The following is a 17,249-nucleotide window of genomic DNA, read 5'->3' as shown; positions in this document are numbered from 1 at the left end:
TTAGGATTAAAGTTGTTATAAACATTTATGAATAGGTTTTTATGCACCGAAACACCTTCTTTTCTCCTGGGTAAATTCCTGAGAATGGGACTGCTGGGTTGTTTGGTGTTGTCTAATTTTATAAGAAAATGCCAAACTGTTTTCCACAGAACTTGCATCATTTTGCATGTCCATATACAATGTATGAGAGTTCTAGTTGCTCTACATACTCCTCAGCACTTGATTCTATCAGGTTTCTAAGGTTTTACCCATTTTGATTGGGTGCAGTGGCACATGCCTGTAATTGTTTTGAGGCCAGTCTCAGCAACTTTAGTGAGGCCCTTAGCAAGATCTTGGCTCAAAGTAAAAAGGGCTGGGAATGTAGCTCAGTAGTAAAGCATCCCGCATCCCTGGGTTAAACCTCCAGTTAAATTTTATATACATATATATACACACACACACACATATATATATTTTATATATTCTTGTTTTAAATATTCTGTCAGGCATGTAGCATTATGTTGTTTGATTTTAATTTGCATTTCTCTAATGACCAATAAAGTCAAATAGCTTTTTATAAACTACTCACCATCCATCTCTTCTTTATAAAAGATGTTTACATTTATTGCCCATTTTAAAACTGGATTGTATGTTTTGTTACTGTGTTTTAAAAGATCTTTATATAGTTGGGATACAAATCTTTTAATGTGTTTTACAACTATGTTCTTTGTATTTAAATTTTAAGTCTCCCTTTTGGCATCATTGGTGAGAGATCATCATTTATTTCTGAAGGCCTCATCAGCAGAGACATGCCCTAGTGTCTTCTTTGGAGGTCCACACTGGACAGGTGTTCTCTGAACATATGGCCGAGTGAATGCTCACTAAAATCTCAGCTGTGTCTTAGGGGTGGATGTGGGGTCATTTGTGGTCTAAAGGGAAATCTAGGTGGCAGCAGGTTGATTTAAAGATGGGTTTTGAGTAAGAACTCATTTGGTGGCCTGCTACCACTCAATCATTTGTGCCTTGTACAAAGCCCATCTTCTATTTACATCAAATTAATGATTCCTTAACAGTGTTAAAACAGCTCTGTCTCCTCCCATTCTGTGTATACTGTCTTTGAACCCCCGTGTTCACTCCCCCAGGGATGAGCACCCTAGGATGTGCCATTGCTGGGAAGTTCAGCTGTCCAGCTTTTCACTACAAGTGTTAGGTCAGACCAACTACCTACAGGTGACTAGTCAGTGACTTTTTCTAGTCATCTCTAGAAAAAGATAAGGGCCTCTCTCAACTCTGGCCTTAGCTCCTAGCTAGGCTTTCCAGCAGAACTAGGAGTGACTGGGCCTCCAATAAAAATGTTTATTACTCAACCCCATTTTGCTTGTGCTCCCCAAGTTATCTTCATTAATCAGAGCTTGCTCTGGTGGAGGGCAAGTGACTGACACTTCAAACCTCTAACACATAATTCTCTCAGGTAGATCTCGACTTCAGCTCTAATTGAACCACAGTGAAGAAATGTATTCAGGAATGAATCAGGCAGGGATGAGTCAAGGTGAAAAAGCCTGCTGCAAATAAGGGCATAACCGAGCTGCTGGCATCAGCAGGCATCTGTGTGCACAGCTTAAGAAGTGCAGGACTGTCTAGGTAAAGAGCTCTTTACCCATTCCACTTGGGCACAGGTGAGATTTGCTACCCCAAGTTCTTTTTTGTTCAGTTTTTTTTTTTTTAAGACAGCATCTTGCTAAGTTGCTGAGGCTGACTTTGAATTTACAATCCTCCTGTCTCAGCTCCACTTGGCGGCTTGACCCTTAAATTCTTGCATCATATTGAGTCAGGGCTCAACTTGTCTGTCCACAATTTTTTACTATTCTCCTGTATCTGCCAGTAAACTAAGGTATGTGTGGGCTCTCACTTCACCCATCTCATGTAGGAAGGTTATTCTGATGCCCTTAAACTTTTCCCCCTGTATTTCCTGCTTGCTGATTCTTAATGAATTTCTAGACTCTTTCAAAACCCAACCCAGACATTAAATCCTCTAAGAAGCTTTCCTGTTCCTCCAAACACCCAATTAGCCATATTTTACAATAATGAAACTGAAGCACAGAGAGTAAGCAACTTTCTCTAAGTCATGGGCTTTGAATCCAGTTAGCTCTTAAAACATTCTTCCACGTATTTAATAATCTATGTTGCCATGTATCTGTTTCCAAGTCTTATTCAATATCATAAATCCCTGAAGGCAAAGACCTATCTTATTTGTTCATCTCTATATTCCTGCTACTTTGGGGTCTCAAGCTGAGGGACTTCATTGGTGCTCTCTGAGCCAAGGCAAGGACCACCAACTGTGACTAACCACACCAGAAACTTTCTCATGAGCCTGGCACTGAAGAATCACTGGTGGTCTAGGATATAAGTAAATAAAATACATTGGCCACTGGTAATCATTCTTGAGAAATATCTCCTCATGTGGAGTCTACAACAAAAAAAGAACATCATTCTACAAGCAGGAAACTCCACAAACTGAGTAGGAACTGGAAACTGAACCTTTAAGGTGGAACAACTGAGGCATCATCCAGAAGCAACTCTTTGTTGAAGAAACATAACTCTTGAGACTGCTCCCTATGAGTGAGGAGAGGGTCTGGGAAGGTGAATTACTGCTCTGGGCTCTCTGCAGTGTGTGCTCACTACCCAACACACCAATGGTGGCCAGGAGTCTGAGTCCAGAGTGCAGTTTGGGAATATGAATCAGTCTCTGTCCCTGGCTACAGTATAACCCTGGACAAGTTCTTCAACCTCTAGGTGTTGCAGGATTTATATCTAAAAAACAAGGATAAGAGAGCCCATGCTAAACCATTGTGGTAAGAATTAATGAGTTGGCAAAGTAGCTTAAAATAGGCTTTGTTGAAGAAGAGACAATGGAATGGTAATCAGAAGCAAGGCTTAAATGTCAAGAGGACCAGCCCTGTAAACTCATTTGTGTGCGCATGGGACATATTCACATTTACTAATACCTGCCAAATTAGTAAACAGCCATTGTGTTTCATGACCACCCCAGATTATGATTTTTAGCTTAGTAACATACTCTTGCTGAATTTATACATCCACAGCACAATAAAAAATTAATTCTCTTAAGACAATTTAAATACACATTTCAACATTTTAAGACATGGTACACTTTAAGAACATAATTCTTTATTTTTTAAAAAATATTTATTTTTTAGATGTAGATGGACACAACACAATGCCTTTATTTTTATGTGGTGCTGAGGATTGAACTCAGTGGCTCATGCATGCTAGATGAGCATGCTACCACTGAGCCACAACCCCAGCCCATAAGAAAATAATTCTTAAAAGCCCTAAAACTTAAGATTAAATGACATAAAAGAATCCAGTTTAAATTGGAACCTAAAGCATCTGAATAGTCCTGTTAGTTTATATGGGTTCTAACAATCAGATAAAAGCCCTGATTTGTTTTTATAACAAACATTATGGATGATGACACATACTCAAAGGAAAGGGAGGAGAAAAAACTATGAGTATGGTTAAAATGACCTCTGTCCCTCTTGAGAGGCTGAAGCAGGAGGATTGCAAGTTTACAGCCAGCCTGAGCAGTTAGTTAGACCCTGACTCAAAGCAAGGGTGTGTGTGTGTGTGTGTGTGTGTGAAGAAAGTGACCTCCGATCCCTTTTTTAAAAAACACCTTATCCAAATGCTTTCATTAGGCTTCAGGAACCTGCTCTAGACTTGTGTTAGAAAGAAAGCAGAATTCAAAAGTCAAATTCAAATCTCACTATTTCCCAGACTCCTGTAGGAATGCTAGAGAAAACACAGCAGCATCCTGTGAAACAAAGTGGAGTGAGCAGGTGCCACCTGAGCATCTGGCAGCTCAGTCCAGTACCCCTCTGAGCACTCTCCACCAGCAACCTCCACTCAGAGGGCTGTCATACTGGGTCCATTCTCATCCCACCCTCCACTTGAAGTGGAACAGAGATTTAAACTTTAGCAAAAGGATCCTGAATTTAAGGGTAGTCTTCATCCTGTGGGTATGAGACTTGGTGTCTGAATTCAATTAGGGATACCAAAGGTTAAGATCCTTCTTCGAAACTCTCTTGGATCAGCTCCATTTTTTTTGATTTGGAGGTGAAATGAGGTGATGGGGAGAGAATTTGGAAAAACACACTCTGATTTTGCCCCATGGGTAGGATTTCTACAAAGGGGGACCAACATTCTAGAGATATTAGGCAGGAAATGGTTCCATAAAATGGACATTACCTATGCCTCAGCATAATCTTGAAGGATTAAACAATATAATATTTTGGAGCAATTAACACACTACTAGGCACAGAGGGCCTGATAAGTGTTTACTATTATTTCACTGATACGTACCAATAAAGAAAATAAGCTTCAAGAAAAATCTGTTCACAGACCATTAAGAACTGTTGAAATCCTTCAGAGCTTGCTCATGATAAAACAGAGCAAAATCTGTCTTCTTTTTAAATTTACACCATTTTGTAAGTTACTGTAGCAACATGCAATTGAAATCTTTCTAATGCCCAGCAACCAAATCTTAATATTATTCTGTCACTTAAAACATCTCCTAAGCAAGTGCACAAGTTGAGGTTCATCTATGAAATATGGCCTTCCTGTACTCTTCTGATGTGACATTTTATTATCAGCCTTTTTCTCTCTGAATCTCACAGTACTTTTTTATGAGTTTAGGGTTCCTACTTCTTGAGTTTTAGCTGTTGAAAGCATGTTTGTCAGAGCAAGAGAGTCCTGAAATGGAAGAATAAAGGATTTGGGAGCAGTGGTGCATAACTGCGATCCCAGCTATGTGGGAGGCTGAGGCAGGAGGATCCCCAGTTTGATGCCATCTTGAGCAACTTAGGGAGGGAGGGAAGGGAGGAAGAAAGAAAGGAAGAAAGAAAGGGGGAGGGGAGGGGCGGGGAGGGAAAGGAGGAAGGAAGGAAGAAAATGGTAGAGCAGTGGGTTCAATCCAAAAAATGAATGAGGACTGGCACTAGTCTACCATCTAGATCAATTATTCTACTGAAGAAATAACTGATGTTTTAGAGACCCAAGCAGATGCAATCAGGTATGATGAGGTAAAAAGCAACTATGAGAAGCTAAAGAAAGCAGTTTTATAAAAAATACCTGAGCTGGAATTATGGCTCAGCGGTAGAGCACTTGCCTAGCACGGGCGGGACCTGGGTGCGATCCTCAGCACCACATAAAAATTGTGTTGTGTCCATCTACACCTAAAAAATAAACATTAAAAAAAAACAACAACAACAAAGCACAGTTTCAAAGACACAGCTGTGCCCCGGAAACTCGAATGGCACTGCTACCAAGTTCAATTTGGCGAGACTGTTCTAACTAAAGCAAAACAAATACAGAGGAGACGTCTTCTCTGTTTCAGGACAGTATCATACAGCAAAAAAGGGCAAGTTTTGTGGGAAGATACATGCTATGTAATACACCATGCACATGGCAGGTACCCAGAATTCTCATTTCTATAGAGCGATACCTTTATCTGAGAGCTTTTGATGACTGGGCTTCCAATCATCAGCAGAGGAGGTAATGGGCATACCATATCTGCCTCCTGCACCAGAACAAGGTAGGATATGACAACTGAAGTGGGGTGAGGAATGAGACCACCCTCCTTAATCACAGTTGTATTTTATGGTGGGAATGCAAAGATAAAAATTTTCTTAGTACAGTGGCACTCCACTTAAGAATTCTGTTGTCCTGCTGCTAAAAGCAAATCATACAGAACATTATTTCTCTCAATGGAGAGCTATCTCTTTGCTGTAATGATGTAATATTTTCTTAAAATTTTGGCATTTGCCACTTTTTGATTACAAATATCCTAAATGACAAAATGAATTCATGTTTTAAACAACTTTTCACTGTGCTTAGTTTGCTAAAACTCCTTTTTTTGGGGGGTTTTGTTTGTGGGTATGATTTTGGATTGCCTAATATACAACATTTTATGTCAGAAAAAATTTATCATGTACTTATATATTTTATCATGTACTTGTATTGCTCATTTAAATATTAAAGAGAAAGATAAAAGAAACATTTTCATGCCCTAGGAACTGACACTAACCTTTTCGGTCTCCATTGCACCACTACAACCCTCCTTTAGTTGGCAGTGTTACTTGCCAGGTGAAGTCAATATGTACCTGCTGAATGGGCAGTGAAATTCTGCAGGCAAAGCCAGACTTTGTAAAGTTTATAATCTGGCTGAAGAAGATAAATCTTGAAATTTTGGACAGGTATTCAATTTTTACTTATTTTAAAAGCAAACAAAAGACACATGACTTGACAATGATTTTGTTCATTCTGCTTATCAATATCACTAGAATAAAATAAGCTAATGATAAAAATTGTCATTCTACTATGAACTGAATGTCTTATAAATGTACCAATGAACATGAAATATGATCACTTTTTTTTAAAAAAGGCAACTTCATTTTTGAACAAGTTCAGAAAAAAGCAGCTTTGGTTATTTATTCCTTTTAATGATTTCTGTAGTTGACCTTTATTCCTTGTATATCATTCACTTTGGACCTGAGTTACTTTAGTTTCTCAGATAGGCAGCAAGGACAAAGTCTTCATTTAGCAAACATTTCCAAATCTTAACATTTTAAAAGTTAACATTTAAAATGAAAAGCCCTCTTAATCCCTAACCCCTATCCCCATCATGAATTTACAAGTTTAATACAAGTCTATAAATAAATTTGTCATTTTTCAAAAACCACTTTAAGAAATTTTATAGAATTACAGATTTAAAAATTTACTAAAAGAAACTAAAGTACCAATCATTTTACTCCTTTTAACATAGGATGCTCAAGCTTCCTGGTAACAGGGCTGTTGGTTAGCATCACCACTCAGCTGTTCCATCAGCATTCTGGCTACAAGGCCTCTCAGTCACTCTTCTCTTCTCCTTGATAATGCCTGTACTCTGGCTTCAGCTCCCACGTATTTTTGTGGATCCCTTTTACATTCTGAATTCCAATTTCTTTCAAGATGTCCTTTAGATATCCCTAAAAAAAAGAAAGAAAAAACTTCAAAGATGAGATATAAAGACAGAAAACAAAAATGTCAAAGCACATTTATGAGTAATAAAAATTATAAAGCTAATAAAAGCTTAAGATTTCTTTATAAAGAGATTAAATAAACTGCCTTTTCTCTTGGTACCATGGATTGAACTCAGGGATTCTTAACCACTTAGCCACATCCCCAGCCCTTTTTCATTTTTATTTAGAGACAGAGTCTCACTGAGTTGCTTAGGGCCTTGATACGTTGCTAAAGCTGGGTTTGAACTCATGATCCTCCCGCCTCAGAGCTGCTGCATGTGCCACCATGCCCAGCTTGCCTTTTGATTCTATACCTATGATATATAACACCTCATTAAATATATGTCATTTGCATCAAAGGGGCTGAACTTCCTAAAAGCAACAATTTGAAAACTTAAAAGGAAAAATAAATATGCCTAGAGGAAAATACACTGGAAATTATTGGTGCTCAGGATTTATTAACATGACCTAATACATCAAGTGTAATTTGCCTGGGAGGTCAATGGCTTCAAGGTCTCAGTTTACAGTCAGACTGGAATCAGTAGTTTTGGAAGCTCCTGCTTCATATATATATATATATATATATATATATATATATATATATGTATTTTTGGAATAGAAAGATAATATTCAATGAAGCAAACATGTGACAGATATTTAGAATTCTCAGTTCTTTTTTATATTTTTATCTTATCCACACAAGATTTTTGGTAAAAGTATTTTATTTATTATTTAACAAGTATTTTTTTTTAAGTTTTCTTTCCTTTTTCCACATTTTTATAGGTGCATTATAATTATAATAATGGTGGGATTTATTGTTATTTATTTGTATATGCACACAATATAGCAATATAATTTGGCCAATATCACTTCCCAGCACCTCCCCTCTCCCTCCCTGCCTCTCACTTTCTGGTCCCTTTCCTCTACTTATCTTCCTTTGATTTTCATGAGATCCCTACAACCCTTCTGTCCTTCTTTTCCTTTTTCCTCTCTATCTTCCCTCCAAGAGAGAACATATGACCCTTGACCACCTGAGTTTGGCATATTTCACCTATTACTAATATATTATTAATAATTTCTGCAAATGACATATTTTATTTTTCTTTATGGCTGAATAAAACTCCATTGTGTATATATACCACATTATCCATCCATCCATCGATGGTCACCTATGCTGGTTCCAGAGTTTAGCTACTGGCTAAAAACATGGGTATGGGTCTGGGGTTGTAGCTCAGTAGTAGAGAGCTTACCTAGCATGCATGAAGCACTGTATTCAATCCTCAGCACCACATAAAAATAAAAGTGTTGTGTCCATCCACAACCCCCCAAAATATATGTAAAAAACATGGTACACATGTGTTGCTACAATATGATGACTTTCCTCTCCAGAATTTATTATTATTTGTACTCTTGCCATTCTGAGTGGTGAGACAAAATTTCGGTGCAGTTTTGACTTGTATTTCCCTAATTGCTAATGATGTTGGACATTTTTCATATATTTTGGTCACTTGTATTTCTTCTTTTGAGAAGTGTTTGTTTAATTCATTTGCTCATTTATTAATTGGGTTACTTAGTCTTTTGAGTTTTTTATATATTCTAGATATTAATCCATAAGAGTAGGTAGCAAATATTTTCTCCCATTCTGTAGGTTGATTCTCACTTTACATTCCAAATTGTTTTCTTCACTGTGCAGAAGCTTTTTAATTTGATGCCATCCCATATATTAATGCTTGGCATTATCTTTTGAGCTTTAAGGGTCCTACTAAGAAAATCACTGCCTGTGCCTATATGCTGGAGTATTGACTCTATGTTTTCTTCTAGGAATTCATAGTTTCTGATCTAATTCCTTAGGTTTTTGATCCACTTTGAGTTGAATTTTGTGCAAGGTGAGAGTTAAGATTCTGGTTTCATTATTCTATAAATGGATAACTAGTTTTCCCATTATCATTTGTTGAAAAGGCAGTCTTTTGTCCAATGTATGTTTTTGGCACCTTTGTCAAGGATCAGATGACTGTAGATGTGTGGGTTTGTCCCTGTGTCTTCTGTTCTGTACCACTGGTCTATGTGTCTGTTTTAATGCCAGAACCATGCAGCTTTTATTACTATAACTCTGTAGTATAATTGGAAATCAGATTTTGTGATGCTTCCAGCATGGCTTTAAAAAAATATATTTATTTTTTAGTTGTAGTTGGACATAATACTTTTTAAAATTTTATTTATTTATTTTTATGTGGTGCTGAGGATCGAACCCAGGGCCTCAAGCATGCTAGGCGAACACTTTACCGCTGAGCCACAACCCCAGCCCCCAGCATGGATTTTTTGACCTAAAATTATATTGGATATTTTATTCCTCCAAATGAATTTTAGGACTGTTTTTTTCTAGTTTTGTGAAGAATGTCACTAGTATTTTTTAAAATACACATATTTTTAGTTGTAGATGGGCATAATATCTTTATTTTTTTATTTTCATGTGGTGTTGAGGATTGAACCCAGTACCTCACATGTGCAAGGCAAATGCTCCACCACTGAGCTACAACCCTAGCCCCTGTCACTGGTAGTTTGATGGGAATTGCATTGAATCTATAGATTGTTTTTGGCAGTATGGTCATTTTAATAATATTAATTCTGCATATTCATGAACATGAGAGGTCTTTCCATCTTATGAGGTCTTCAGTTTCTTTCTTCAATGTTTTACTGTTTTCATTGTAGAGGTCTTTTACCTCCTTGGTTAGATTTATTCTAAGTATTTTGTATTTTTTGAGGCTACTGTGAATGGAACTGTTTTCCTGATTTCTTCCTCAGCAGATTCATTGTTGGTATATAGGAAAGCTACTAATTTTTGTGTGTTGATTTTGTAACCTGCTACTTTGCTGAATTTATTAACTACAGCAGTCTTTTGATGGGAATTTTTTGGGTCTTCTAAGTACAGGATCATATCTGCAAATAGTGATAATTTGACTTCTTCCTTTCCTATTTTTATAACTTTTATTTCTTTTTCTTGCCTACCTGCTCTGGCTAGAATTTCTAGCATAATATTATATAGGAGTGGTGAGAGTTGACATCCTTGTCTTGGTGCAGATTTCCAAGAAAATGCTTTCAGTTTTCACCATTCACTCTGAGGTTGGATTTGGACTTTTCATATATAGCCTTCCTGATGTAGGTTACTTCTATCCCTAGTTTCTTCATTGTTTTTATCATGAATGGGTGCTAAATTTTTTCGAAGGCCTTCTTTGCATCTATTGAGATGACAAAGTGATTTTTGTTCTTAATTCTATTTCAGATCAATTACATTTATTAATTTGCATATATTAAAAAACCATCCTACCATCCTTGCATCTCTGAAATAAAATCAACATGGATGTGATGTACAATCTTCTTAATATGGTGTTGAATACCATTTGCTAATATTTTTTAAAATTTTTTATTTTGACAGGCCTTTGTTCATTTATCTATATGCGGTGCTGAGGATCGGACCCAGTGCCTCACACATGCCAGGCAAGCACTTTTACCACTGAGCCAAATCCCAGCTCCTCATTTGCTAATATTTTATTAAGCATTTCTGCATCTAAGTTCATCAGGGATATTGGCTTATAGTTTACTCTCCTTGACATGTCCTTAGAATTCTCAGTTTTAAGGTAGGTTCTCAAACTTGCATACCAGGCTACTTATTTTTCCTGTGTTGAAAGGAAAATTACTATTTGTGTTAATTATTATTATTATTTTTAAATATTTATTTTTTAGTTGTAGTTGGACACAATACCTTTATTTATTTTTATGTGGTGCTGAGGATCGAACCCAGGGTGCACACATGCTGGACGAGTGCTCTACCGCTGAGCCACAACCCCAGCCCCACTATTTGTGTTAATTATTACATGTAAGTTGGTTAAGCTTGCCAAGACAGGGTGAGAAGTGATAATGAGACAAACTAAAACCATGGGGGCTGCAGCTTTGTGTACCTGGCTCCTCCAAAGGTAAGAGTCCATATTATGGTATTTTAGGTCCCTGAAAATTCAATGGACACATAATGTAATACTAAACCCTCACCTTTGCTTGTCAGTACCCAAGGTATAAGCATTCCACTGTAAACTGACCAATATAAACTGCAATATTTCCTTCTTACGGAGAAATAAAAATTAATTATTTAAAAGTGATTTTAAAAAAAACCCATCCAACAATAATTTTTGTGTGTATGCTTCTAAGAACCTGTTACAGTATTAAGATGACTCATCCCATTGATGGAAAATGTAATTTTAAAAAAATTAACTGAAATGAGGCACTAATTAGAGAAATGGCCAAGAAGCTCTAGTGGCAGCTTCTCACATATGGTATGAGATTACCTGCATCGGAATCATGTGGGAAGCTTATGTAAGCACTATTTTGGGCCCAGGAATCTGCATTTTAACAAGTCCCTCATTTAATTACATTAAAGGTCCACTATATCTCCTTTAAGGGTTCTTCCAGTTCTGATACTCCAGGACCCTTGAATCTTTGGTGGATTGATTAGTTCTCAGTCTCATCCCTACTTAATACTGTGTGTTACCAACATAACCTAACGCCATTTTACACTGATTGGTGTAATGCTGTACAATTCATAAAGTTCTTTCAGTTCATACACTGTCATCTAGAAATATGATAAATGATTAGCAATGGAACCACACACATGTTGCTTAGCAGGAAGGCTCTGATGGCTTAGCTCTCTTGGGCAGCCATTCCCTACCAGCAGCCAGGCCCCAGCAGGTGGCAGCAATGAACCAAATGAGCCCAGGGTTCCCCCGCCAGCTTGCCTGCCTCCCACACTTTCTACAGTTGGCTTCACTGAAGGACCCATGCGAATGAGTAAGCATAAAGGATTGAGACACCCAGGTAATGTGCATGTCTGCCATCTGCTACTTCAAATTACATTTAAAAAAGGAGACACTGTTCATCAACTATTTTCTAATTAAACTGGATTCATAAATGAAAAATTATGGGTAAGGCACAATAGATTCTCAGTTTAGGTGCCAAGAATGACATCTTTGTAAAATTCCTAAGAATGGTTTATTGTGAGATTGGCTAAGATCCTGTTGCACAAACAATCATACAATTGTGGATGCAGTGCAATGGTCAAAAATGAAAAGAACAATTGCCAGGGGCATTCTGATAGCTTGGAAAAAAAAGAAGCTCTCTTGACTTCATGTCGTGTGCCTATTTATAATCTAGACACAGAAAGTGAAAAGCCTAAAAAGAGGTAAACACAAATATCAAGAAAATCTTCAGTGTATAAATGCAGCTGCTTTCACATTCAGTGCACTCTCATTCTGGTAATTTAGTCTAATATATGGGATAACTTTTATACAAAGATGTCCCCTCTCTTTCTTCCTTGTGATAGTAAGAAGGGAATGATATAATCATAGCCAGTAGACTTGTCAAGCAATGAAACAGGATTATGATCACAAGGGCCAACCATGCAGATCTGGGAAAAGCGGGTAGTTTCCAACTTTCTGAAAAAAAAAAAAGTCTTGGATTTTTTAGGATGTTTCAAACCACAACTGAAGATTATTTTACTCTAATCAAATGAATTAGTTTGGCAAGAGGCACAAAGCAACAGCAGAGAAGGTAGTAGTGATGATAAGGAAAAACAGGGAGACAAAATCCCTGAAGGGAGGAAGACATGGATACAGAACAGTGAGAGCAGATAATTCCTCCATAGTGTTTCAAAGACATTCTTTTACAGGCATCCATTCAAATCTGCCTTTCCTTTTTGGGTCCTCTTCTGATACTCCACTGTGCATACACCTCCTGTTTCTGGATATGCATGCAGCTCCCCTTCCCTGTATTGCCCATTCCCTTCGCTGGAGTCTGAATCCTCTTATCCTTTGAGATTAGGCTCCAATGTCATTTTCTCAGCCGAACTTTCCCTAACAGTCCCACCCTTGGATTTATACTTCCCACTGCATAGACTTCAATGATAGCTCTTATTACACTATATTCTACTCCTTTCTTACATGCTTCTCTCTCACCTTTCAAACCATGTGCTCTACTACAGCGCCTCCAGCACATCACACAGACTCAGTGTACTTACTCAGAGTGAACAGAGTATGAGTATGCTCAAGAGTGACAAGGCAGTTGAGAGGACTGTTTGTGAGAGGGTGGTGATGAGTGGGGAGCACTAAGAAGGTCCAGAGGAATAAGCCATGAGAACTTTTAGTTCTTTTAAGTCAAGAGGTAAGCACAGTTTGAGAAATAAAAGTTGACTGATTAAACAGTATTACCTGTATGTGGATGACATTTATTACTAAAAGTTGTATTATGGTACTAAAATAAGACAACTGAGGGGGAGATTTTAAAGATTCTACCAGGATTGAAATTTAATTGGTAGGACTGAGGTTATACCTCAGTGATAGAGTGCTTTCCCAGCACGTGTGAGGCACTGGGTTTGATCCTCAGCACCATATAAAAATAAATAAATACATAAATTGGTAATATCATTTTTCTTTTTTTTCTTCTTCACATATTTACTCAGATATTTATTCCAACACCTAAAGTGTGCCAGGTGAAGTGGTGCATAGTCAGTCCTCTCTGCCTTATAGAATTTATAACTTAAGACAAGGGTGTAGATAAAGATGTACAAGCAGGCAAGTGTAATAAAGTCAGGAGTGCAGGGGATCATGGGAGCACTTTGACCCAGCCTGGTTGACATGCCAGGTTCCTTGAGGCCAGAAATTTGATCATTTGAACTGAAAGGCAATTTTGTGCAGAGAGCAAGAGAAACTAGTTCTACTCCTCTTACACATTCTAAACATGACTGACTTTTCAATTTAATTTTTGTCTAACCATCTTTATTTTAAACAAGAATTCTAGAACTAAGCAGACTTTTATGTCATGGGATTGGGGTATTTCTTATTACAGAGTATGTGCCATGCTGCAGCACATGATCTGAATAAACTGGCTCAGGCCCAACAATTCTTCAAAGGGATGTGGCAGGCATGTGTGGGAGAGAATTTACAGCAAGTCTGAAAGCAGAGAAAAAGAGTAAAACATCACAGCACCTATGGAAGGAAACAGCAAAGCACATACTTGACCAAAAAGGTCAAGGAATTAGGTCGAGCTTTGCATTTGTGGGTCAAAATAAAATTGTGATAGCCCCAAAGTCAGAAATTCACAGACCAAACTTCCTGGTTTCCTCACAAGACCAAGGCAAACCTATGCAGAGCCACAAAGCCTAGGAAACTACTATTTTAGTCTCTCTGCTCTCCTTCCTTTCCTTCCTCCCATTTCTCCTATCTCTTCCTCTCCTGCTCTGCCCACCAAATGGAAGATTTATGTTCCATTTCATTTTATCAGGCATTTTGGTGATAAGCAATACACCTAGCAATATAAATACAATTTATAAAATAAATCAGCTATATCTAAATTTCTAGAATTTGATTAAAAACATATCTTTGACAAGGAATTTATCAAAACTACTAAAGCTTTAGGTAAGCCTACTAGGCTTCTAGTCACTATATCTTCCAAAAAGGTTAAACCAAGCTGGGTGCATATTTGCAATATGCAAATCTATACCAAAGACTGCAGAAAGATTCACCAAAGGAAAATATACTATATGCTTTCATAAAGTGATCCAAGCATTTATTGGTTCTATGATAATTTCAAAATGTCATTTCAGCTTTATATGATTTTTGAGTGAATCTTCTGAGATGTCAACAGAAGAGAGGACTTACAGATGAAGCTGTAAGTGGCTCCAAGACATGAAATTCTTTCATTAAAAATAAACTACACATTAGAAATAAACTGTGAAAGAAGGCAACAGATGTTTTCACTACTTAAGATAGAAAAAAAACTGTGAACAGGAAGAGAAGGTGATGCTAGGAATTACTTTGGAACATGGGCTATGCCTTCATTTTTCTCCTTTCCTTCTGGTTTTACTTCCTCTTCTCTGCTAGACCCTGCCCTATCTTCCTCCCAGGGTCCCACTGGCTTAATTTCTTCCTTTGAAATTCCAAAAAACCAGACAGATGAGTAATGAAATGGTCAAGCATAAGCCCTGGCCGACCCTAATCCAAACCTTGAAAAAAACATGTTTGCATTAATATTTGTAGATCATCTTATTAGCAATACCTTTTCTGTTTAGCTTTGGCAAATGTTTGAATATTTCAGACAAAGTTTACTTTCTTTGGGAAGTTGCTGGGCTTATAGGTATGTGCCACCAGGCCTGGTTCTATTGATATTTTGAATTTGGGTTTCTGTTTCTTGCAACTGAAGGAATCCCAACCAATTCACAGACCCATAATAGTATATACCTATAAATTTTTACTTTTGATAGGAGAAATGCTCATGTCTCTAATGTTGGTTAAAGACATATTTCTAAACTGCACTAGTTTATTTGCATACTGACTATAGCTTATTCTGGGATATTATAAGGCATTCCAAGGCTGGGACTTATAATGGCTTACAACTGGAAGAACAAGAAAAAAATATATATATATATATACACACAAACATACAGAAAGGTATCCAATTCTTAACAGATAAAGAAACAAACAATAAATTCCTTTTTAAATGTAAATAAATATTTGCATTTAGAACCATGGCAACTGTTTCATTATTAGTAGGTTTGGTGTGAAGAATAGTTTTGAATGTACAAACAACCAAAAAATATCAATGGCATAGTATTATTTTTCTATTTGAAAATATTATTGAAAATTAAATGGCAAGCAAGGGAGGCTGTAGGTGTAGCTTACCAACAGAAAATTTTCAGCAAATTAGTTAATATTTATGTAAAATCTTGAGTTAAGTGAGTATGCTACAAAATTCACCTCAAATTTTCCCTCATTCAGAAATGAGTCAAAGAAAAAAGAAAACAACTGAAATAAACCATATAGGAAATTAAAAGGGAAAACATTAAGTTATAATTAATTTGGTAGTAGATCTAGTAATTATTAAGTCTTCTATTCTAAAGGAAAGCATTAAAATTTCATAAATGTGTTTAAATTTCAACAGTTAATAATTTATTTTAGTATGACATTTCATATCCTAACATTTTTAATTAAGACTCTATTTCATAAGTTAGCAAATAATTAGTTTTTAAAATAGATATATCAAAAAGGGCTGTCATTAATTAATATGCTCTGCTGAGAGACTGGTTGTCTTTTTAGTTTTAGTAGTATTGTTCAAAATAAAAATTTCCACTTACCGGAAAAATGAAGAGAGAAGTAGAAGGGAATTGTGAACAGGAAGAAAATGACACATATTGTTTTTTCAAAAGTGAGGAAAAAAGAAATTAAGTGAAAAGGGGAAAGTTTATTTTAGAAAAAAAGCATTATAATCAAAACAGCATATATTAAGTAAATTTGGGAATGAGCATCATATATTATTTTTACTTTTGAATTAGAAATGGAATGAGTAAAGATAAAACTTTAGTTCTATTTTCTACACATCTGACTTAAATTAATTATGATTTTTAAGGCAATGTGATAAAGGATATTCATTGACTGAAGTCAGGATAACTAGGTCTAAACCATTAGCCAATTCCCCTCTCTAGGCCAATAAATTAGAAAATTAAACTAGAAAGTCTCTAAGATACTATTTACATTTAAGATCCTGGGTGAGAGAGATCTATACATCACAATTGGTAATATATATTGTGGAAAAGAAATGGGATACAGGTGTCTGGCTTGAATAACTTGCGGGGAACTGTGGTATCACTTACTGAAATGAGAAAGTCTGGGGGAGTTCTTGGTGAGTGTAGAAATCAGAGTTGTTTTGAACACATTAAATCTGAGACAGCAGAAAAAGTGATTAATATTGATTAGGCACAAACTTTGTACTTAAAGCAATATGGCACAGGGTTTGAGATGCAGTGGGCCCTGGCTGGCGAGAGCACTCCTGGGTCCATCCCCTTGTGTCAGAAGCAGGCATATGACCTATACCAGGTCAATTAGAATCTCCTTTTGGGCTTTTATTCAATTAATCAGCATAGAAATCTTTTTTTTTTTTTTTGGGGAGGGGGGTTAGGGGTTGCTAGCTGTGAGGTGTTTTAGAAGGCCATTCTGGCTACCATATTGTAAGAATCTACTTAAAAATAGACAACAAATAAGAAAGATGAGAAGATGATGAGAGCTATGGAGAGATGGAAATGGACAGTTATGACTAAACATTAGCTAGATCTGGCTATCTCTAAAGTTACATGCATTCCTGAATTTTCCAAGCTATATG

At 36.7% G+C, this 17,249-nt stretch overlaps 1 protein-coding gene across 1 annotated transcript in view; it reads right to left on the bottom strand.

Annotated features, from left to right (window-relative positions):
* Window positions 1-3,143: 3,143 nt before the first annotated feature.
* Gtf2f2 (general transcription factor IIF subunit 2) overlaps window positions 3,144-17,249 on the bottom strand; it is a 150,637-nt gene continuing 136,531 nt past the window's right edge. Inside the window, exon 8 of the mRNA XM_027928969.2 lies at window positions 3,144-7,022. Coding sequence (XP_027784770.1) covers window positions 6,903-7,022 — 120 coding nt within the window. The 3' untranslated portion in view covers window positions 3,144-6,902. The remainder of the gene's footprint in view (window positions 7,023-17,249) is intronic.

Source organism: Marmota flaviventris, chromosome 4, assembly GCF_047511675.1.
Source record: "Marmota flaviventris isolate mMarFla1 chromosome 4, mMarFla1.hap1, whole genome shotgun sequence".
Lineage (NCBI taxonomy): Eukaryota > Metazoa > Chordata > Mammalia > Rodentia > Sciuridae > Marmota > Marmota flaviventris.
This window is presented reverse-complemented; position numbering and strand designations above follow the sequence as displayed.